The sequence below is a fragment of the Xenopus tropicalis genome, chromosome 9 (assembly GCF_000004195.4).
Source record: "Xenopus tropicalis strain Nigerian chromosome 9, UCB_Xtro_10.0, whole genome shotgun sequence".
Classification (NCBI taxonomy): domain Eukaryota; kingdom Metazoa; phylum Chordata; class Amphibia; order Anura; family Pipidae; genus Xenopus; species Xenopus tropicalis.
In genome coordinates, this window is record NC_030685.2 from 38,263,404 (window position 1) to 38,289,190 (window position 25,787).

A 25,787-nucleotide genomic window follows, 5' to 3' on the forward strand; every position below is an offset into this window, starting at 1 on the left:
ATCGTGAGTAATACGATTTTTTTGTAAGCATTTTTGGGATATTTGCAATCTTCATAAATTTTCGTTTCCAATCTTAATTTTTCCCATTCATGATTCGAATTTGTGGATTAGTAAATCTGCCCCTTAGTGTAATGTGTGAGCTAATTAGACTTGCAGAGCAGAACAGCTAGCAAGGAGTCTAGAATGAGATTTGTAGTCAGACTTTCATAAAAATAATTTAAATACAGCACAGTTCCACCACATGTGTAGTTCATTTGTAGCACAATGCAAAATATTTGCCATATCTGCAACCTTTCATGACAAATACCAAAAGCAGAACAATTTGCACAGTTTATTGAATTGCATGCAATTTGTTACAAGGTGCATCTGCAACAAGAGATGTTATTGGTGCTCCACAAACATATGTCATTTCATGACCCTCATTTACATGCATCCATAGTGGCACAAAAGTAGATTATCACTGGGAGTTGGATGTAGGCATTGATAGGGGCAAGAATGGTTGCAACCTCATACATTATTTGGCATGAATATGTATAGGGTGTGTGCATCCTCTAAGGTACTGAAACATATTTGTTTTTCTTTACATATTTGCCTGCAGTGTTTTCTGCAAAGCAGGATTTATTCATCCCCTATTATTTGGAAGCTATATTTGGCATTTCTATTTCTAGCTTAAACATAACAATAACTGTCTAACGAATAACCTTTTGCAAAGCCCATTACAGTGGGGGAATCTTGGATTTATTGTTCACAACAGAGCAATCAGATGTCCCTATGGATTAAGTTTATATACTGTATAGTGTGACAGTGTGTTTAGAAAGCACAGCATTCTTTCCTAAAAATGTAAGAGAAAGTGTAAATTTAAAATGTGTGATGTGGACTGCAGGGGTTTCCTAGTGCACATAGGGTTAATAATCCATTTTAGTTGGCTAATTAAGAGGCAGCTGAGAGAGGAGCTGCCTGGAGAGGTAAAAAGTGGTGTCCTTCCACACCTGGGGGTCACTCAGTATGAAGGTGTCATGCAGAGGGGCACATTCATTAAAGTAAGACAGGTCAGATTACAAAAAATTGTATTTTTTCAAAAGTTTACAACTTCTGCGTATTTTCTGTGATATTTTCATAAATCTGCGCAACTTTTTCATACTTTGTGCAACAAAATTGTATTTGTCACAACAAGTACGAAAGTTTCGGATTCATTCAAGCTTCGTTACCGTGACTTTCCTTGGGCCAGGTTGGAGCTGCAGAGTGCCTCCAAAATCATGCACTGAACGTTCAAAGTCAGAAAGGTTTTCCCACCGTTTACGATCATTCAGATACAAAAATTTCATGACTATCGGATCACCATTCGCAAACAATCGTTTCAATATGAAAATTTCGGAACTTTCGGATCGTACATACGAAATCTTCGTATTCAAACGAACGGAATTTATATGACTTTTGCAATCATGAGAACTGATCGGATTTTGTGATTCGTATTTGTACTTTAATGAATCTGGCCCAGAAAAGGGCCACTCAGAGCAAAAGGTCTCTCAGAGCATTGCTTAGGGCAGGAAGACTACCTGCCTGTGTGAGGAACTCCTAGAGGGGCTGGGGAGATACCTACCACTGCAAGGAGCAGAAGGCGCCGTGACCACGTCACGTAAGTATATAAAAATGAAATGTTACTTTAACTAAATTATATTTAATTCAAGCAATATTTTACATATACAATTTCTTGTTTTTAATAAAAATAGTCAAAGGGATTAAAATGTGTGTACATTATTCATATTTTTATGCCATAAACAGAATATAAAGCAGCATTATAATACACATTCTTCTCTTTTCACAATCTTTTATATTTGTACAAATGGTGGTTGCAGTTTGGGCAATAATGATCAACATCCTTACAGCTATCCACACAAAATGGGATTAGGCAGCATCCCAGCCAACACCTGCAAAACAAAAGTAGATATTTTGTAAATGAACAGGCAATGTCCTAGATCTCACTTTGATTTCATGGACATAACTGTAACTTTTGCAAATCAGTTGTTTTTTTGTCACACTGTTTCCTGCAGTAGTTGTTTGCTTACTTTTCACTTTCAAAATTAAATATCTAAGTGCATTTAGCCAGGGCTACCCAAACACAGCACCCCTATAAAATATAGTAAGAAATGTCATGGCTGTGCAATGTTTGTTATATTACTTACCCAAAAATAAATAGGATGCCAAACAGAAGCCACGTGAGTAAGCCGATGTTATAATGTATGTTTGTAATTATGTTCTGCCTACACGATGGACAGGTTGTTGATGCAGGGGTGTCTTGAAATGTAGATGTCACAATGATTGGTGTCACAACAGGAGGAACAGTCACTACATGAAATATAAATATATGTCTCTATTCATGTTGTATTCAGGACATTGTCTACAACAAATCTTCTGTATAAACAGCAAGTAAGACAGTTTTGTTTAATTTTGTTTTGGTGTTCCCTCTGCAGTCTAATATTTCAGTATATAAACAGGGGTCAAATGGCATTTATGGCATTTTATGGTGTAGTTACACATGGGGGTGCTGCTACCATGAAGCGAGTATAAAACTCACCTCAGATGGCAGCTCCCTGCAAGTTACCAGGGGTGGCAAAAAGTCTGTAACTGTAACAGCCAAAATTCAGATTTTTAAAACTGAATTTCAGTTCTTCTAGTGCAGTGCTGTCCAACTGTAGGCCACATCCGGCCCCCACCCCTGTTTACCTTTATGTAAACTTTAAATGGTATCAGTACTGAGATTAATTGGCCCCCTGCATTGCATTGTTCACGTGCCAGATTCAGGCTGTAAGCCCTTGTATTGTTCACACCTTTTAGATCCTATATCATGCACACCTTTAAGGCCCCCACATTGTTTTACACCTTTTATATCCTATATCATACACACCTTTAAGGCCCCCATATTGCTCACACCTTTTAGCCCCTGCATTGTCCTCAGGCTCAGACTGTAAGCACCCACTTTGCTCACTTGTTCACACCTCAGACAGACTGTAGGAGTGTGGACATTGCATAACTTTATGTACTGCAGTACCATCTGTTCATGTTGGAGTGGTTACTTAAAGGAGAACTAAAGCCTAACTAAAGAAGTAGGGCAGAAATGTTGTAAATTATGTTTTGGGCTTCTGTACCCAAACCCTTTAGCAGGGAAGATTTGTGCCTCCAAAGATACCCCACTAGCTTCCCATCTTCTTTTCTGCTGCTTCCCTACACATGCTCTGTGCAGCTCAGTTACTGAGCTTAGGTGCCGACATAAAATATATTGCATATAAATAGACTATAAATGTAACATTAACAAGCTGATTAGTAATTCATTCAGACTCACATTACATGACAGATCTAAAACCAGTGGTGCATTTGCATCAGAACTGAATAATTAGCCCTATAGCATCAGTTTATAAGAAAAAAAATAAATAAATATATATATATATTTATATATATATATATATATATATATATAACGTCTAGATCCAGCACTCCTAAGCGAAGCCAATAAACCCGGGTGCTACCAATTAAGCATAAATAGATAAATATTCGAATGTAGAGTGGTGCACAACACCGGGGATCCTTTAAAATATAGCTTTTATTTGATACTTAAAACATTGTAGATCAGGCCAACGTTTCGGTCTGTATCTAAGACCTTTATAAAGACCACGATAAAGGTCTTAGATACAGACCGAAACGTTGGCCTGATCTACAATGTTTTAAGTATCAAATAAAAGCTATATTTTAAAGGATCCCCGGTGTTGTGCACCACTCTACATTCAAATATTTATATATATATATATATATATATATATATATATATATATATATATAAATAAAATGGCATTTCTAGCCATATTCATTTTTAGGGTTTAGTTCTTCTTTAAATAGACATAATAGGTCTCCTTTCCTTTTCTGCCTGCCCTACTTTGTCTGTGTGTGCTATACTCAGCACTGTTCAAGTGCACAAAAATTTGCAAAGGGGAGGTGGTCAGGGTTAGACTGGGGGTGCAAGGCAATTGGCGGAGGGAGCATAGCTGGGGACCACTGGCAAGAATCAGGTCGGGTCAGCAGGACTCATGAGGCCCTGGGCCCACTAAGTTTTTACCAGTACCCCACTGGCCCAGTCCGACCCTAGAGGGGGAGCAACAGCCAACAAAGCTTAATCCAGTGGTGCTCTGCTCTAGATTTTAGAATTGTTACTTTGCAATCTCTCTGGACCAGTCACAGCTGTAACCTGTGCATTTGACACCAACTGCAGCATAGACTGAGCTAACAAACTGGCTATGTGATATCAACACAACATTTTAGAAGTGCAGCAAAAGAGACTGCAAAGAAAATCTTTAATCATAAGAAATCACGGATAAAAATAAAAAATGTTAAAAATAGTTTTCAAGCAATTTAAGATTAAAAACTGCCAAAATCTAACAGGTTAAAATTGGATTGTTAAGGGATACAATAATCCCAAACATTTGAATTTTGAGTTTTTTTTTTTTTATTACCAAATATCCTGCATATAACCACATTCCATGCTATTCCATAACTTTTATACCCAATACCCATATATATATTAAAAGTTGGCTTACCTGGTTGACCTGGTATGGAATTATAAACTGGTGGAGGTGGATAGACTGCTCCTGTAGAACAGAATATGGAATAATAAGAAAAGTATATACATGTGAGAAACTTACACAGACCTCCTCACTAAAGGAGTTACCTAATTTCCTAATTATGAACTTGGGTCACGAACAAAGAACAGAGGGAATCAACTGCCCAGCAGTTATGCAGTATGGTTGCGGTAAAGTGTTAACCCAAAAGAGTTGGGGGAGAAGCCAGGAATGACAAAACCCATGCTAGTTGGCCCTTCTGATTTTCCTTTCTCTGTCACCCGTACCTCTCTAAAATCCCTGGGGCAACCTGGCCAAAGAGCTTTGGCACCCTTCAGATGGATGATTATCTGTACCCCCATGTTCCTACCACACAATTGTCACAGTGTGATTAAGTGATGGACAGGCTGACACAAGAAGGGTGAGGAGAGACTAGGAATAGGTCTAAACCCTGGATAGGAAAGAACACATTCTTATCTGTCAAGAATTGCAGCAGGTGCAGCCCTATTTAACAGAACATTCCATAAGACAGCAAGTAAAACATTAAAAACAATTCATAAATAAAATATAAGCAATGTTTCAAGTAAGTTATAATTCACAATTGCCCGCATTTAAAGGAGAAGGAAAGTCTAATAAAGAGTTAATCTCAAGCTGCAGGCATACCATCAGTTGTCTCAATAGTGCCCTTAAAGGACAAGGAAAGGCTGTCAAAAATGCCAAGCATAGTTACATAGGGTTGAAAAAAGACCAGTGTCCATCAAGTTCAACCCATCCAAGTAAACCCAGCACACCTAACCCACACCTACCAATCTATACACTCACATACATAAACTATAAATACAACCACTAGTACTAACTGTAGATATTAGTATCACAATAGCCTTGGATATTCTGATTGTTCAAGAACTCATCCAGGCCTCTCTTAAAGGCATTAACAGAATCTGCCATTACCACATCTCTAGGAAGGGCATTCCACAACCTCACTGCCCTCACCATGAAAAACCACCTACGCTGCTTCAAATGGAAGCTCCGTTCCTCTAATCTAAAGGGGTGACCTCTGGTGCGTTGATTGTTTTTATGGGAAAAAAGAACATCCCCCATCTGCCTATAATCCCCTCTAATGTACTTGTACAGAGTAATCATGTCCCCTCGCAAGCGCCTCTTTTCCAGAGAAAACAACCTCAACCTCGACAGTCTCACCTCATAGTTTAAATCTTCCATCCCCTTAACCAGTTTAGTTGCACGTCTCTGCACTCTCTCCAGCTCATTAATATCCTTCTTAAGGACTGGAGCCCAAAACTGCACTGCATACTCAAGGTGAGGCCTTACCAGGGACCTATAAAGGGGCAAAATTATGTTCTCTTCCCTTGAGTCAATGCCTTTTTTATACAAGACAGCACTTTATTTGCTTTAGTAGCCACAGAATGACACTGCCTGGAATAAGGCAACTTGTTATCAACAAAAACCCCTAGATCCTTCTCCATTAAGGATACCCCCAACACACTCCCATTCAGTAGATAGTTTGCGTTTACATTATTTCTACCAAAATGCATAACTTTGCACTTAACAACATTGAACCTCATTTTCCAGTTTGCTGCCCAGTTTTCTAATTTTGTCAAATCGCTCTGCAAAGCGGCAGCATCCTGCATGGAACTTATAGTTTTGCACAATTTTGTGTCATCCGCAAAAATAGAAACAGTACTCTCTATGCCCACCTCCAGGTCATTAATAAACAAGTTAAAAAGCAAAGGCCCAAGGACTGACCCCTGCGGTACTCCACTAACCACACTGGTCCAATTACAAAATGTTCCATTTACCACCACTCTTTGTACTCTATCCTTCAGCCAGTTCTCTATCCAATTACAAATATTATGTTCTAATATTATGCCAATATTCCTTAATTTGATCATTAACCTTCTGTGAGGTACTGTATCAAACGCTTTAGCAAAGTCCCCAAGTGACTTTAATCGCTTACCTTGTACCCCGGGCTGGTGCCCCTGTTAGGAGAAAACAGCACCACTGTGCTGTAGCGAGCGCTTCCTGCTTCGCTTTGCCGGGACCCCACAACAGGCGTATGCACAGTAGAGTGAAAAGGCGGCTTCTCTGTTAAAGTTCGGCTTTTCATTCTACTGCGCATGCGCGCAGGAAGGTGAAAGCGCTGCAGCTACCCCGGGCTGGTGCTGTTCTCTCCCAACAGGGGCACCAGCCTGGGGTAAAAGGTAGGCAATTTAAGTCACTTGGGGGTGCCTAACATTTTGGCACCCCCAAGTGAATTTGCCTTTCCTTGTCCTTTAAGTTTCCCCATATTTCACCTGTTCAGAAGATCAGAAGCCAAACAGGAAGAAAAAACGCTGAGCTGTGTAAGGAAAGTTCCCATAATGCCTCGCTCCTGCACTGAGACCCAGACCGGTGTACATGCTCTGTGAGTGCTTATGGCTGTATTTACATAGACCTTTCTGATACAGCTTACTTAGTTTTTTCTTTCTCCTTTAAGTAGCTAAAACCAGATCCTATACTTTCTTGTTTTTAATTTGATATTCATATTTTATGGAGTATTAACTCTTGAGAGTTTATAGTTACTAGTTATGTTCAGTTGTCATTTGCACAAACTGTCCGTGCATCATAATCATCTGGTTCCAGGCTCACCTGAGGATGGATTATACGCTGGTGGAGGTGGATAGGCTCCTCCAAACCCTGTAGAACATAATATGATAATAATTTCAATACACAGTCTATACTGAACATTTTAAACTGAACACTTTAGGGCCTCTTCATTAAAGGTAGATGACTGTAGCGTGGGTAATGTAAGTGGTTCTGTTTAAAAGGGATGCTATTATCAGACCCCTTATCTGGAATACCCTTGGTCCCAAGAATTCTGGATAACGGGTCCTATACCTGTACTTTTATTTCTCTATTTTTTGTATTTCTAACCATCTTTTTCATCTCCATAAGAGGTGTTCTAATAACACCATCCTAGAAACCGTGGGTTTTAGAGGGGATCTCTATGCCATTTACCCCACCAAAAAAACTACAGTGAGGCAATGCTGTTTTATAAGTCAAGTACATTTATCATCAAAATAAAGACTGGAATAATAGACAAACAGAAAAAATGAAAAAAAAGAATGACAAATTACATTCTGTTATCTAATTCTAAATATTAGACAGCAAAGCACATTTTTATGACCGGTGTCTTTTATTATGTTGCCTCAAAAAAGTGGAGACCTAACACAATGTTTTCAGGTGCAAACTTACAAACTGTATTACTGATGATAAAGGTACTACACATTAACAAAAGTACTGCCTAGGTGCTTTGCCTCACCAGAGAATCAGGCTTCCAGGCCTAACTGACAAGCATTTGACTGATAAATAAAGCTATTCTGCCAATTTAGGCAAACCCATGCCATGCTGTGAAGCAGACACTTGACAAACAGTGATGAAGTTACAAAAATAAAAATGCATTAAACTATATACTAAAAGTTTTCATTGAAATTAAGAATCCTTACTGTTGTAGGGTTTCCATAACATTATATAAAAATATAAAAATTGGCTTAGACGTCATGTACACACCAGGTTGTGGGTATCCTGCACTCATTGCTGGGTTTCCTTCTTTATCATAATTCATGGTTCTCCTTTACCTGTTTGGAGGAAAAGCATAACAGTTCTTAAGGATCCCTTTAGAGTGCAATTTAGCTGATCAAGGACAATTACTGTGTAATGGATAACAACAGAATGCAATGCAGCTTTACATTAACAGTGACATATTCTTAAGAGAAGGAAAGCGTTTTCTATTTTGAGTCTTATGTATCTCATGAAATGGTTTTTGTAACTGAATCAAAGAATAACATATGGTCAGCTATTGGAAAGCTTACTCTTCTAGCTTTAAATAACTGTAGTCCTGTCTGTTAATACAATAGCAATAACACATCACAGGGTCACTTATGGAAAAATGCTCTGTTCAAGGTTATGCTGGTATTCATGCAGCCCTGGGTTTACAGTAATGTGGCTGTAAAATAATTTTAATTATGAATTAAATATCTATAGACATGGCAAAATATGGCAATTTATATTCATGGCAATATAAAACAAGCGTGGTGTAATAAAGTGCCAAACACATTCAGCCATTTCAGCGTTATGACATTTCTGCAATTTATATCCTACTAATCAGTCTCAGTAATGTGAGTGCCACGGTAGCAGCATTCCCTAAAGAAGTAGTTACCGTTAAACAAACATTTAGTATGAGATTTACATTGATATTGAGATTTGCAATTTGTCTTCATTTTTTATTTTTTTGTGGTTTTTCAGTTATTTAACTTTTGGTACAACGGCTCTCCAGTTGGAAATTTCAGCAGCTGTCTGGTTCCTAGGGTCTTTTTTACCTTAGAAACCAGACAATGGTTTTAATGAGAGTGGAATATGAATAGGAGATGGATTGAAAAGAAAGATAAAGAACAAAAAGTAACAATAATAATAAAGTTGCAAGCTCACAGACAAATAGTTTTTTGGCTGCTGAGGTCTGTGACCCCATTTGAAAGCTGGAATGATGTAGTAGAGGAAGGCAAATAATTCAAAAATAATAAAAAAATAAATAAATACTGAAGACCAATTCCAAAGTTGCTAGAGAATAGGACATTCTACAACAGTGATCCCCAACCAGTGGCTCGGGGGCAACATGTTGCAACATGTTGCTCACCAACCCCTTGGATGTTGCTCTCAGTGCCCCCAAACCAGGTAGTTATTTTTGAATTCCTGACTTGCTGGCAAGTTTTGGTTGAATAAAAACAAGATTTACTACCAAATAAAGCCTCCTGTAAGCTGATAGTGTGCATAGAGGCTGCCTAATAGCCAATTTTAGCCCTTATTTGGCACCTCCATGAACTTTTATGATGCTTGTGTTGCTCTCCAAGTCTTTTTACATTTGACTGTGGCTCACGAGTAAGAAAGGTTGGGGATTCATTTTGTTAAGACAAACAAACCTCCCAAAGCAAACTTCTTTTATTTATTTATTTCCTGCAAATGGTGAAGACTTTCTGTACAATAGGTTTGGCATGAAAATAATAAAAGTATATCTTATGGATGCTATTTATCATATTCCAGCAGTATGTACCGGTCATTACAGATATACAATCAGAAACATTGCAACTGACAACTGGCCAATTGAAGCGACAGTCTGGGTTGTAATACATTGTAAGTTGAAAAAAATGTCTTTTTACTAGGAAGATAAATTCAGGTTCAATGGGGAATGAGTCAGAATCAAGGGCAAGTTCCAACACCCATGATTAATTTTACCTATTTTAAGCCTTAGAAAACACCCCTCAGTATTTATTAACTACGGGAATGGTGCCCAGAATGACAAATGCATAACTACTATCATTAGCTTATTGTGCTTTTATTTACATTTCTAAAAGAAAGAAAGCAGAATGGCTGGTTCTCTTGGCAACTTGAGCTCCTACAGCACTAAACAAACAGGTGCCAACTGACAATAAATGTTATCTCCATTACTGCATATATTTGTTTACTGGATCTAGTATTTCAGAGACATTATAAGAAACATGGGGCCTGATTCACTAAAGTGCGATAAAATGTGCGCTATTTTTAGCGTGCGCTATAAATTTTACTGCGTCTTAATTTTGCCGATTTTTCACACGATTCACTATAAGCATACTCGCGCTTTTTTACGCGCGGTATTTTCATTGCGATAAATAGCGTGCGCGGTATTTTCCACATGCAGGCTATTTATCGCATGCGCTAATTAATACGTGACAATCGGCAGCATAAAAATGCCGACATTTTGCCCTGGGAGAGCACAGAGTGCTAAAGAGGTGCTGTATAAAAGTTTATTTGCAAAAACACCCCCCAAAAATTATAAAAATCTAAGTAAGAAAAAAAAAGGGGGGGGGGGAGCATTTAAGAATATTTAGCCAAATACTTAGGGGTCCGTTTGCTAAAGTGGCTTAAATTAAGTGGGAGATTTTAGACACAGAATAAATGGCAAATATGTTATGGGCACTTTATTAAACGGGGACAAATATAATATTGCAATTATTCTGGAAACAAAACATTGGATTGGCAGTTATCACACTCGCCAGAAAATACGCTATGTACTAATTAACGCAAGTTTTACTATTCAGCAAAATGGGCTAAAGACAAAATTGTTGCCAGAATATTTGCAAACATTTAAACCATAAAGCATATTGATGCTGTTACTGATAAATGTAAGAGTGTAGGGGAAACTACATGAAAGTATAGAATACCATATCAAGGAAGGAAAAATAATGACACATTACTCAGTTCAAAAGTAGAAAAATAAAAACTTTTACTTAAAATAATAAAATAAAAAAGGGGGTAAAAAAAACTTAGGGCTTGCTGCCCTTGAGTTCTTGCATTTCCCTCTGGAGTTGATCCACCTCCCCCCGGAGCTGGGCCAGCTCAGCTTTCATGTTGGCCAGGTCCTCCTGCACTGATGGTCCCGCAGGAGAACCTGGCGCCCAGCGCTTTGCCTGTGGGGAGTCCGGGGCCTGGGGGGAGAACCCAAGGGCCTGAGGGGAAACTGGGGGAGGAAAGAAGGGGGGGGGTGTCTGGGGCCTCGGGGGCATATTCGGCCTCGGAGGCCTCTTCTGGCTCTTCAGCCAATGGTCCTGGGGCCTCTGGGGCCGCAGGTTGGGCCGCTGGGGCCGGTAGTTGGTCCGCTGGGGCCACGGGGGCCGGTGGATGGGCCGCTGGGGCCGGTAGAGCCTGGAGGGCCTGGGGAGGAGGCGCCAGCTGAAGTTCTGTGAAATAGTATTGCAAGATGTTATTTTGTGTAATATATTATATATATATATACATTCATACACCATCATAAATAACGGGGCCACTCACAACAACATTTTTTGGGCCCCCCTCCTCCCACGCCCCAAATGGCCCCTCCCCCTGTGAACCCTCACATCAATACAAAGGACACACAGACATTGTTAGCCAGGGCCCCCTAAAACATTCGTGGCCCTTCCCCAAATGACTCACACTATGGGCCGCTCCTTGCTGCTTCCCCCCTGCTTTAAACTTATTTATGCACATGTATTTGAAAATAGATGTGTGTGTGTATATATATATATATATATATATATACTATACACATTACCCCAGCACTCCATTATAAAGCTTCAAGAGAAAATTAAAAACCAATTTTGCACACACTGAAGGAAAAATGTCTGCATTTTAGTAAAAAGAGACATGTTTAGTTACACGGTTTGTACAAAGTATGCATAAGCTGACGCGCCCCGTCAAGCCACTCACCTACGTGCACCCAATTAGTTTTGATTGATTCATGGGATAGAGCTGTATTTTTGTATATATTTGTATGGTAAGGGGAAGTGGCTTTTCCCTAATTGAATACTTGCTCTCCCAACCCCGCCCCTTTAAGGATAGCCTTGCAGCTAAGAAGGTATTTATTCGCTTAATCACTGAATGGTTTCTTTGGAATAGGTCATGCCATATAGAGAGAAAAGCAGGTATGGTCTTTCTCCCCCCCAAAAAAATATATTCTCTTTTTTCGCTAGGTTAGGACTGACGCAAGGACACTGCCTTGACGGGGCGCGTCAGCTTATGCATACTTTGTACAAACCGTGTAACTAAACGTGTCTCTTTTTACTAAAATGCAGACATTTTTCCTTCAGTGTGTGCAAAATTGGTTTTTAATTTTCTCTTGAAGCTTTATAATGGAGTGCTGGGGTAATGTGTATAGTATATAATACAAGCCACTCACCTATGTGCACTCAATTAGTTTTGATTGATTCATGGGATAGAGCTGTATTTTTGTGTGTATATATATATATATATATATATATATATTTTTCTTGCTTTATATATATATATATATATATATATATATATATATATATATATATATATATATATATATATAAATAGGAAGTGGTGGGAAGCTGCACACCATAAGGAACAATAACACCTGGGTGCCTGTGGCAAAACAAAATCTAGACAGGCATGGGGTGACAGCACACACAGGATTTTGACAAGGAGTCACAAAGATGTGAAATAATATTCAGAGGTTTATTGTGACCAACGTTTCAGTTCCTCACTGGCATTATGGTTGAACGTGATGGACGTATGTCTTTTTTCAACCCAACTTACTATGTTACTATGTTACTTTCATCATCCCTGACATTTCTTACATTTGTACCTTTAGTTCAAATTACTTGCTAAATCTTTTACTGAACGTATACTGTAAAAGCATAATAAAGTACAATAATTACCTTCTCTAATTTCAGCGACCAGTTCTGGGCTCTTGCGCTTAAGGTCGGACCACAGACGCCGGAGCTGGCGGGGGCCCACATCAAGGGCACACCTGGAGAGCAAACCTTGTCTTAGCTCGTCCAGGATTGCCCTCTTCCTCTCGTGGACCCCTAAGTCCCCCGGCGGTGGGTGGTCATATCCTGCACGCAGGAGCACGCTGATAATATAGCGCCTCTCCCCTGGTAGCAAGTCGGAAACCCCAGGCATGTCCTCTCAGTTTGGTGGCTCCAGGCTCAATGACACAAAATGGCCCCAAGTCGCACATGTCACGAGATTACAAAATCGCCACAAAATGTCCGCAATTCGCGAGATTACAAAATCGCAGAAAAAAAAATTTGCCAAAATATACATAGTAATGTATTTTGCGCAAAAAAAATATTCGCCGCTACAGTACAGTATATTTTGGCGACAACATATTCACCGCTATAGTACCGTATATTAGTAGCGAAATTCCATACATGCCAAGACTTTAGTAAAATTGAGTAAAAAGACACATACTTGAATAAATAACACTGTAAGTCCATATTTTATTGGCAAAAACTCATTTACTGTACTTTTGTATAATTTTTCGCCTGCCTGTAGTAGGTGTTAATTTTGAGTAAAATTGAGTAAAAAGACACATACTTGAATAGATAACACTGTAAGTCCATATTTTATTGCAAAAAAATCATTTACTGTACTTTTCTATAATTTTTCGCCTGCCTGTAGTAGGAGTTAATTTTCGCATAGCCGAATGCGATATTTAGCGCGCAAAAGTTATAGTGAATCATGCGATCGTATTCTTTTCAGCGCGGAAATTAACGCATGCGGTAAAACTAGCGCGAGAAATACCGCATGCGAAAATGGCAATTTATCGCACGCGATAATACTATGGTGAATCGCGCGCAAATTATCGCGTCTTTTTTACCGCAAAAAAGCGTGCGATCATTTTTATCGCACTTTAGTGAATCAGGCCCATGATATCTAAATACTTTCAATAAGAATATTATTAGCACTTTTACTTTCCTTTCTTGTTCTAAGATTCTATGGCTTTTCATTTTTTTTTGTATTTCTGCTCAAAGTCTCATTTACACTTTGCTTTGCTATTATTGTTGTAAATAATTACCTAGCAACCCTAGCAATTCCAATGGCAGAACTGATCCGTCCTGTAATTTTTAGATAAACAACTCTGTAAAATTGTTTGCTACAATTAAGCAGGAGATTATTTTACTGATACATGATACATGACTACTACATTGTTAATTATCTGCATGGAATTATGGATAAGTGCTATATAATGAGTGAACATTTTATAACATATAGGAAGAAAAAAGTACTGGAAAGTAGACAGGTACTGGATATGAATTGGAGACCATGATTCAGAAGTTTCAAGTAAATTTAAATCCAAATAACATATCACTGTGACCTACATCTACCTAATCACATGACACCATCAATGAACATACCTTATTAAAATTTACACAAATACCTTTGAATAAGGCGAGCAAGCTTTTTCTGGTTACAAACACAACCATGTCCCCATGTTCCTTAACCTCAGATGCTCTCAGAATAAATATCAGTTATATGCAAGCAGAATTATAAGAAAAAATAATAGAACAGTGAGCAAATAACAATATGATTGTACCAATGCTTTTACAAGAGTGATGACTCCCACATAATTTCCAAAGATAACATTTTCTTAGTCACATACTTAAGCAAATCATAGCACAAATCAGTAATACATCATGCACATTGGGTTCCACACCAAGACAACAAGTAAAATCATGTTGCAATCTACAAAATGTTACTTATACAGTATATGGAATGTGAGAAAAGTCCCATGTATATACATATTGCAGCTATTAAATACTTGTGAATTCAGAAGGAAAAGTTTTAGGCTTAGGTCACTGATGAATGTCCCTGGATGTTTAGGATTAGAATATTTTTTTTAATCTTGTGATGTGATTTGGCTAATGACCTTTAAACAAGAAATGTAGATTGCTTAGTCTCCCCAGTGTGAGATGTGCATTGGGTTACTACTTTTACTACTGCGCTACACTGCTTACAACATGCAGGGGGAGTGCTCCTAACTCAAGTGAGCTAACCCTAAAACTTTATCATAGCATATTATATTTATTTGGTACAATGTTCTGAAGATTTCTTCTTTTACTTTCTACGTGTTCTCCTGAATCAGTTTCCCATGCATATGTAGTACCTTGGTACCTATACATTATTCTTTATTTACTTTTTTGTTTTTTGCAGTAAGGTTTTGCACTTTATACAGATTCTGGTTAGCCTGGCTTGTCTATGTGCTTTTTGGACTTTGCATGCAAAAAACAAATGTAGTAAATTGCTGCTTTGTTTAAAACACAAGACTGTAAATACACAATGTATTGAAAACTAATACAGGTATGGGACCTGTTATACAGAATGTTAGTGGAAAAATACTAGCAGATAAAAAAGCAGATGCATTAAGAGTGGTAATAAATGATGTGAATGGGATACACAGCACACATGATCACACAAAATGGCCCTTGTATCAGCAGCTTCAGGAATAATTATATTCCCTAAAAGATAAACTTTATCATATACACAGAATGCAGCAAACTTATTAGAGTCATTCTGATCTTATTCATATTCTGTAACCCTTGTTTTTTTTTAATTCTTGATTAATTAGATTTAAAAAATGCAGAACTGGATCACTATTGTCATAATGACATGTTTAATGGTCGCAATTAAACTGAGTAATATGCAGGAAATAAGAATTTAGAACAGCTAATTAGGAATTGAATGGAACTGTTTATGAAGAAAATTATTTTACCTAATTTGTCAGTTTGTAATCTCTTATTCCATTTAGTCATGTGCAAAGCTGCACTCAGACCCTCCAGCTGTAGTATAAGTACAAGTTCCTTCAAAGCCTAGAATACTGGCAGCAGTAATTCCAAATTATCTGTGCATTTTCTTACATCTGTGTGCTTGCATAGATCAGTGTTTGTCAGACTTTTTTTAGTTCAAGCTGCCCTTGAACAACCATTGGCCATGGCTCTCCTTATCTTATAAGAAGGTTACAGATATAGGAAAAAACAGTAAATCAGTCATTCAGCCACGGTTCCAAAAATATCTAGGACAGAAAATATGTTTTCACCCCAAATCTCAACCTGACTACCCTTCAAGTTGGGTTTTTAAATACATCTAAATATGTATCTAGGAGAGCAAATTTTCCATAACTCTCACCTTTACTGACTTCATGCTATGCCCCACTGCCACTAAATTTAGGGTCACCCTGAGGGGTAGCCCAACAGGGAGGATTATTCATACCTTCTCTCCTACACATAAGTTTTGACCCACTCTCTCACAGGCATTATTTGATTAATGAATGCATTAAAAGCCTCTCAGGAGGACTGCCACACTGCTTCTCATTTAATATCCATTATTAAAACAGAAACCAGTTTTGATAAATAATTCCACACTCCACGCCTTGCTAATGACTCCAGTTTTTTTGCCACAGTCTAAACAGGGCCCTCTACAACGCAATACTAACCGATTTCTTTGAATGATCATTATGATGTTGGTATATATGGTTTATGTATGAGTGTATAGATAGGTCAATATAGGTCTGTGTGTGCTGGGTTTACTTTGAAGGGTTGCACTCTGGTCTTATTTCAACCCTATGTAACTATGTAACTATCATACAGTTTCCTGAAAATGGGGCTTTAAGGTGGGCATCATGAATTTAGCATTTCTATGGCAGCAGCATGCCAAGAGACCAAAAAGCTCCTTTCCTAAAACTGGGAGCAGAGGGAAAAAAAAGCAAGCACGATGTGTTATGCACCCAAAGCACTGTGCCCTTACATTTTTGCACCCTTCCTGCACCTTTAGTCCTACAGTATGGTCAACAAAGCTTTGTGTCTGAATATAAACTGCTACCCTATGTGGAAAAACTTACTGGCCTTCCAAGATTTTTAGATTTCTGACTTATTAATAATCAGAATCAATTATCATTCTTACCAGCCGGTTGGCAACCTAAACCTAAGGGCACAGGGTGCATGAGGAGCCTTATACCTACTGCCTGCCTTACTGTGCTTTCGTCTGGGTGTGACAATAAAAGCTCAACTGCCAACAGTTGCCCATTGAACTAGCTATGTCATTGTAAGCTTCTAGCTTCTGAAATGTGTTCCAGTGTTGGGGGCTACACATTTTAAACAAATTGTATCTATAATTATTTTTTTCATTGATTATTCTGCACAAAAAGTCAGTTATATTTTTCTGTTAGATCTGTAGTTCTATATCCTTTTTAGCAACACCCTTTAGCACCATTCTTGCTTATAAGAAATCTCTTGACTTGTTCCATATGCAGTAGGCCATAGGGTTCATTTACGATGGCAATTAGCAGTGCACCTGAGCTTTAATGGACGCAAGGCTGTGTATTTACATTATGAGGTATTTATGTCCGTAAAAAGGGATGAAGGGCTGGTCCCTTACACTCACTGGGCACAAGATGTAGTCTGATGTTACCACTTCAGATTATAAAGCATTAACTACTGAATAAAGTATATACAGTACACTTTGTTTAATGAATTACTAGCTTTAAACGGAAAATATAACAACAAAAACAAAACATGCCTCCTTCAGCACTCTGGGTCCCAAGGTCAACCTACAATTACTACTAGTCTAGTCATGGAAGTTTCCACTTAGTTGCCTTCTATTCAGGCCTGGATTTGTGGCAAGGAACAGAAAGTGAAAGGGTATAATCATAAATTATTTGTACACAGTAGCTCGTAATTAAATTAACCTTGAACTCCGGAGAGAAAAGGGGCAGGAAATAGGGCTTCCAGTATCCCACTTATATATTTCATAGTGTTCCTAGCTGTTCTCTTCTTGAATCCAGGGGAGCCATTGTAACTCATACTTGAAAACTTTTACCCTGTAATTGTGCCCCTGTGGCCAACCATTGACCTAATCCACTTCGCCTCAATGACTGGTGCTTGTTGAGTGGGAAGGGGATTCATTTTCCAGCTGGCTTCTCTCAGCATTTTGCTGCTGTCACTATGCAGGTCACCAATTTATTGGTGGGTCCCATATATTTTAAAATTGGAATTACCCAGGTAGAAAAGGCACCTGCCTAGGGAGCAACAATAGAGGGATGCTAGGTAGGTACCTATTCTTCCTACCCACGTGCTCTTTTGGGCCCCCAAAGTAATCATGCATTTGCGATTTTGTCCGCACGCATGGGGGGGGGGGGTTGTTAATGTGGCTGTCATTCAAAATGGTAGCTATCTTTTCGTTGACTAGTTAATTTTGTATGGGGAATAGTAGGGATTACTACATCCTATCAATGGTTTACATGGCTGCTGTAAAAGTTTGGGTAATGACACATATCTATTTAAATTTAGATTTAATTTCCTCCTAGAGCTGGTGACCTGTGTAACCTTATTCCAGTTCCCAAAAATATTACTTGATATACCCTGGTCCAAAATCGTTGAAACCTGGAATATTGACACCAAATTTATAAAGCTGCACCTTCCCCTCCACAGCCTTTAAAGCATAAGAGACTATAAAGATTATTTAATTATGTAATCTGTCTGGAACCAAATACCGTTGTAATATCATATCCTGCTTAATGTAGGGAAGTACTGATTTACCTGAGGGCAACTGGCTCCTAAATTGTTAACTATTCTTGTTCTTCCAAGGGGTGACCAAGGTGCTTTTCTAGGCTTTTATATAGGGAAGAGTAGGTGGGAAGCAAGCCTCCAATATAATTTGATACAGTCTGACAATTCACCTTTAGAGTAAGGGTAAGTAGTACAGATACTTTACAAATTGCAATATAATGATGTACTTGTACATTTATATTTATATTTCAGATAATGCTGTACTTGCAGGAACCAGAACATTTCCACTAGCGGAACAGAATGAGGATGACAAGGGCAGCAGCAAGACTCCACAGGAAGGATACCACCAACTTACCCTTATGCTTACCTCACGCATATATCCATTTCTCAAACCCTTTCCCCACAATAAAGACATCCAAGGAATGCTTGCCCAAACCACCACTGCTATACTCCTTCCTGGGCTACCTGGCATGCCGGCCACCCAACCCCGTAGGGGCAGATGGGCAAGTGAGAACCAGGCAACCAACTTGTCTCTCTTGTGGACCCATGCCCGACAAGAGCCTGCATCATCACAACTAATATTTTTGGACCCAAGTGAGTCCCCCACATGACTATTATAACCTCTCCTATAGGGCGGGTGGGAGAGACGCTGCTCCACTTTTTTTTTAAAATGGCACTGCCCCTCTCGCTTTGAGGCCCGCCACAGAAAGGAACTCTAATAAAACCCTGGAGAAAATCCAGGTTGCCCAGAATGGGGGCAGCTGGAAAATAAGAAGACATCAGTTTCATTTTATATTTGACCCAGATGCTTAAGGCCTGTTCCAGCACAGGAAATAATATAAGTCTGGTTATGTGCAGTAACCAAGGAATGGCTACTAACGTGACAAGTAACATCAATGATTCCACCATTGTTGCCCACTTTGGAGGAGGACTGGCAGATATCAATGGAATAATCAAAAAATAAGCTGCTTGAAAGTGTTTTCCAAAATCAGGTACTCCTAGGTCCCCCTTTAAAGGACATGTCAACCCCCCCAACCGAAAATGTTATCAGTGAAAAGCCTCACAGCATTCTTTAAATAGCTGCCACTCCGATCGCTCAAGCAAACAGTGAAGGTGCAGCGATCCCTTGATGTGTCTGCGGTGCTGGCTGTACAAGGGGATTGTGGGAGCGCAACTAATGCGGTTCAGGTGGGGGTAAGGCACCCCATGCATTACAATTAAAAATTTGAGTTGGCATTTCCTTTAATCTAGGTGCTACCATTTTTGGGTCAGATCTTGGGGCAGAGACTAGTGTCCAAATGAACTTTATAACTTGCCACTGTAGATATCCTTTATCTGACTTGGGGGATAGGAACTGGCAAGGTTCAAAAATAGTTTAAGACCCTATGAAAAATATTCATAGGCAACAATAATTTTGGTTTTTTTTTGTTTGATAACACAAACAAATCTCCAATATAACTATGTTGCCAAATTATGATTTGCCTTGAGAAACAGTAACTATTAAAATACAGATCACGCAGATATTAATAAATGTCTCAGACAACATGGACCTTACTCCATGCTGTACACATGAATCCTGCAATGCATGTGCATTTATATGTGTGCACATTTATTTGTATATAAACATTGCAAACCAAAACAGGTGAAACATTATCTGGTGTATTTTTAAAGTCTCTCATTTCCTGTTCTCTAAAACAAGGCTACTGAAATAATATACCACCCCGCCCTTCTTATGAGAGAAAGGTGACTCATGAAAATCTAACAGGCAAGCCAATAAAAAGCACCTGTTAAAGGAGAACTACACATTCTTAATGAAACTCATCCAATAGGTAATTTATATTCTAAATTACATGTTCACATAATAAAAATTTGTATCATTTATATTCTATAGGAAAAATCCACACACAGCAACTGAGCATTTTATTTTTCCCTGGCGAGGGTTAGGGATAAAACCCTCAAAGCTGTCCCCTATTAATTTAAATGGCGCATTTTCACTTGATACCAGCTTGACATAAAATGGCACTGGATGTTTTGCACCCAAAGTGATGCACATGTAGAGACACAGAAAGACACATTAGCCCTAACAAGGGCCTGTGGGTATTAAGGAGAACAGGCAAGCAGAAAAGGGAAAACATGTAACAAACACTTACTCTTACTAAATTAAAACAAAGCATTTCATTATTTTACATTCATTGGTTTCTAAGTAATTGGAGTGTGGCTTGTGATCTATTAATATGTGAATGTGAATTTTTCCCTTTTGGAGCCTATGATTAAGTGCTGGGTAAGCATAAAATGTGTCAGGCATTGTACAGTATATGGGGTTTAAGCTATTTTTAATGGATAGAAATAAACTATTCTTTAATTTTATAATCTGTGCAAGAATACATACACAGGTCAATAAAAGCTGGCAATTCAGTCCTCCCGAACCCAACTGACAGGTTATTGGCCTATATAATTATTGGTGATATAGACCAATATCACTTACTTCATGGTCACCAAGCAAGTGGATCTTTAAATTTATGGTTAGCTTTAGATTTAAGCCCCTTACTTATCCCTTTCCTCTGTAACTGAACAGGTAGTTATATACAGAATATTGCAAGAGGTCTTATTGTGTAATTCCAGATTATTATCAGTGTGTTATTGTTCAACAATGCATGCTTCTTTATATGTGGTGTCATAAATGCAAAGAGGAAATGTAAATGGGGAACCAGAGAGTCTGAATAGTTTACTTCCTTTGTTTTTAATTACCATACACATAAAGGTTACTGTAAAACCCAAGCCTTATACCAGTGAAGGCCAAGGTATCACTTTGGCTTTCCAAAATTGTGCAGCGTTGCCTGCATGAGGAAACATTGCGCAGGCCTTTCCACCAGTGACTCCTATTGTTGCCGGTGCATTTTGGAGCAGTTAGTCACCCATGGTAGCAGAGATATATTGCGGGTGACTAACTTGCTGGGTAGAAAATCAGCCTTATAACACTCTTGTATTTGTTTTGTTTGCTATCTGATCAGCAAATTGTATGCAAATCCAGCCTATTTATCCAGTAATGTGGCAAATATGAGATGGATATACTTGATAATGATTGGGGACATCAGAGAGCAACACTGGAATTATGGTTTTTACCATCAAAACAACATTTTTGGGATAGAAATCTAAACTTATAGATCCCACAAGCTAAAGGTTTTTAAGCATCGCCTTCTCACATCTTACATGCTGTGGCTGCATGCCTCGCAACATTTTATAATGGCTGAAATATGGTTTCCTCTTCAGTTCAATTAAACTATACCCGCACGACATACCCTGATTGGGGCAATTCTTTACCCTCTCTCAAACTGTTTCTAATGGGATGTCATTATTACAATGCTTCCATTCTGAATAATATTAAAAAGGTACATAACCATTTGTCACCAGGCTAATAGATAAGCATAACATTTATGTATTAATTATACTCTCTGCCAGGTCAATAATCATACACAATGACAGTAGCTATATACCAGTCTTTATCTGTAGTGCTCACTGGCACCCATGCTGAAAATTTTCATTGTGTTTTTTCCAGGGCAATATCAGTTAGAACAATGCTTCTATGAATTATATTATAGTCACACAACTACATAATTTCTATGCTACCTGGATACCATACAAACCATTGGTGTTGCTGGAATAATGTAGATTAATATTTACCCATATATATTATCTACTGTGTTTGTTTAATAAAATGACTTTTATCCAATTACAGTGGTATGATGAAACTGAATAAGACAGGTTCTAATTGAGGTGCTAAGTGTTTAAGTTACATGTTGTGAGCTGTGAATTGCTCAGAAACTGCCAGGATAAATACTTTAAAATGGTATTATATGTGGTTGGCAGGTTGAACAACCCATCCCACCTTATCTTTGTTTAGGGATGGTTGCACCAGTCTGACATAAATAACCTCCTTTTGGCTAATCTCTTGTGTGATGTTTTGTTCATTTGCATTACCATGGTAGGGGAGAAACCGTTGATCAGTCCCTCTCCACCCATGTTGTGTAAAAACTGACATGATGCATCAGCCTGTGGGTGATTTTGGCTGGAAAATTCACACGTTGAACCAAGATAATAAATGAACTGAGAAAACAGAAGAGGTATCACCATTTATGGGGGGTGCCTAAAACACTGCTTGTCAGCAACATGAAATGCTGCTTTAATTTCATTACCACAGTTTTTTAGAACAATTTACACTTCCAGTCATTCAAAAATGAACACCTGTCTCAGTGAGAATCATGGTACCACTGTGCCTCAATCACACCTTTATGCCTTTGTGATTTACAGCCAACACCTAACTGAACAAGTTCAATTGAACCCATGTGATTGGATATCTGTGACTATACTACCCTTAAGGGTTTAAGTGCTGGAGAATTCACTACCACTCCGTTGAACTGAAGAAGTTGCTCAGATGAATGGTGAAACTTTAGACTTATTTCTACTAGATATTGTATATCATGATCTGGATGAATGAGAATCTTCATCGACACTTTGACATTTTCATAATTTGGTTCTCCAAAACTTAAGTCTGCTAAAGATCATTTAAATATTGAATAAACCCAATAGGATTGTATTGCCTCCAATAAGGATTAATTATATCTCAACTGGGATCAAGTACACAGTACTGTTTTATTATTACAGAGAAAACGGCAATCATTTTTAAAAATTAGAATTATTTGCTTATAATGGAGTTTATGGGAGATGGCCTTTCCGTAATTCAGAACTTTCTGGATAACGGGTTTCCGGATAAGGGATCCCATACCTGTACAATGTCATTTTAATGTCTTTATCCTGTCAATTTTTACAACAATTTCCTTACCACTCCGAAGAAGCAAAGATGAGTGGTAAAATATTTCAAGCTTACTTAGCAAGCCCAGTTGTGATCTCAGTAAGATTGGTCATGTTATTTTTTTGCACTAGTTCTGGTACCCTATATAGTACTGTAGGGTTTGTAGCTGGTCTCAGTCTAGCAACTTTAGTATGGTTTGCATGAATTAATTGTGGCCTACTAATGCCATATTGCTTAGCATAACTAACAGAACTTACTTTGAACAATGCACATAAATTGTGGAATTTAGTATACTTTCCCTGAATTATCACTATTAAGTGCATAAACAGAATAAATAATGTCTTGCTAAAATAAAAGCCAATACTGATAAAGACAAGGAAAGATTTTTCGAAAATTTTTCAGTTATTTTAGCTACTCTAGCACTTGTGTGGTTATCAAATTATTGCCTTATTATTACTAGAAACAGATACATTGTTGTAGTACATTGGTGATGCAGGGATAGGTCTGAACTAAAAAAATGCAAAACAAAGCACTGCCTTTAAATATTTAGATATGATTTAAAGGAGAAAAGTAGAATGGCGTTGCTTATTGTATGCATATTTTATGTTCTCTGAATACTAGCATCTTAACATTAGAGTTTAAGCAAACTCACTGAGCTGCACTATTTTTTCACTATTAGGTATAAATGTTGCTGCTATACAGGTGTTTTACATGTTGTGTAATTTGCAACCATGTCATTACGGTCAACAGGGCGTGGGCATTCTGGTTCTACAGTACTTCTTGCACAATAAATTAGAAAATATAATAATATAGTTCCCTTGCTAAAGCACTCTCTGGGAGTTGTACAGTACATGCCTGTGTTATGTAGGGAATATGTAAGTAAGTGTGCTAATGAGAATTAGAGAACAAAAGGGCAGCATGGCTGGTCATCAACTAGTTCACCCCAACGGCTACATTATTTTTGGTGAAGATACTTTTGTGTTTTCGTGGCTAAATCCACCCCATGTGTGCACACAAGCTGACTACATGCCTTTTATTGCACTTATATCACAGAACAGATGGGAGCAGATCAACTTTTTCTACATCTGCATTTATACGCCTTGCTAAAATTGTAGGGTTATGTTACAAGCTATCTCATAAATGTAAGTATGAAGAAATCAGCTATTACATGGTCACATAAATCCTTCGGACTTTGGACTCAGAGGAGATTCCATCCCTGCCCTACCCTACCCTAAAGCTTACCTAAAGGTATTTACAACATTTATGTGGAATGCTGATATTTTCCAGATAAGGAGTTCTTTTATAATTTGTAACAATGAGCCTAAAATATACTAAAACACATTTAAACATTAAAACCCCCAAACAACTGTTTTATAAACTGCATGGCTTTATGCCGGGCTAGTTTATATTAGTTAAAAACACATATATCTTATTACAAAGAAACAACAGCTCAAAAATAAACCCTCCAGGTATGGAATCTACTATCCAGAATCCTGCTATCCATGAAGCTCAGAAATATTGACATACTGATTTGTTGTTTTTTTTATATCAACCAGGCAGTACTTGCCAATAAAGCTAGCATAAATATATGTTGATGGCCAGACAACCCTGTTTTTTAAAAGTTTTGAGCAGTCTTAAGGAATATTGCTACGCACTATGGAAGGACCTTGTATTCAGAAAACCCAAGGTCCTAATAATCAAATACATACCAATAATTTATTTAAAGATTGTTATGGGGACTAACATCGCTGGTTTTATGGATTTTTCTGATCAAATACTTTTAATCTTGTGTAAATAAACACTGAACTGATACTGAGAAAGGTACTAACATGTATGTACAGTATCAGGTCCCATTAACTGGCTTAGTTGTTGTATCTATCTATCCAGCCCACCTGTATTTATTAATCTTGGATTAAAACATTTTTAATTTTCTCATTTTAAATTAGAAAAACAAGCAAACATTATGTTCAACAGGTTGTAGGAGGGCAGGTAATTACAGTATTTATTCTTAAAACTATTTTAAAATTGCAGCATATATAATAGTAAACAGCAATAAAAGATTCAAATACTGAAGTGCTAGAAATGAAGTCAGTTTAGCAGCCAATACCCTAGTTATAAATCATTAGGATGAAGCAGCAAGTCTTACCAGCAGTATGTACCAGCTCCAGGCAGCAGCAGCAGCTTCCAGCACTCTGTTAATGTTTCCCTGTGACGGACTCTTACAAATGACTTGCTGAGAGGGAGGTGTTTAGCCGTGATGTCACAAATATTCCATAGCACCACGAAAGTTTGTATCTCTGTACAATAAAAAAAGAAAAATCATTGGCTCTACATGGTATGGGACCTGTTATCCAGAATGCTGGAGACCTGGGGTCTTCCAGATAAGGGATCCTTCCATAATTTGGATCTCCATAACTCTGGATAAGTCTGCTAAAAATCATTTAAATATTGAACAAACCTAATAGGCTTGTTTTGCCTTCAACAAGGGTT

At 38.1% G+C, this 25,787-nt stretch overlaps 1 protein-coding gene across 1 annotated transcript; it reads right to left on the reverse strand.

Moving 5' to 3' along the window:
* Positions 1 to 316: 316 nt before the first annotated feature.
* litafd (LITAF domain containing) lies at positions 317 to 25,531 on the reverse strand. Its single transcript, XM_002939445.5, has 6 exons — positions 25,444 to 25,531; positions 8,175 to 8,242; positions 7,254 to 7,301; positions 4,587 to 4,637; positions 2,184 to 2,346; positions 317 to 1,928 (listed from the first exon to the last, which is right to left on the reverse strand). Exons 2-6 carry the CDS (start codon positions 8,227 to 8,229, stop codon positions 1,820 to 1,822), a joined length of 426 nt encoding a protein of 141 aa, XP_002939491.1. The 5' UTR covers positions 8,230 to 8,242; positions 25,444 to 25,531; the 3' UTR covers positions 317 to 1,819.
* Positions 25,532 to 25,787: the final 256 nt, after the last annotated feature.

Coding starts and splice junctions, on each gene's coding strand:
- litafd (XM_002939445.5), bottom strand. CDS start 8,229: ATGAATTATGATAAAGAAGGAAACCCAGCAATGAGTGCAGGATACCCA. Junction 2,347..4,586: donor TTCCATACCAGGTCAACCAG/GTAAGCCAACTT, acceptor TATTTCATGTAG/TGACTGTTCCTCCTGTTGTG. Junction 1,929..2,183: donor GGCATCCTATTTATTTTTGG/GTAAGTAATATA, acceptor TTTGTTTTGCAG/GTGTTGGCTGGGATGCTGCC.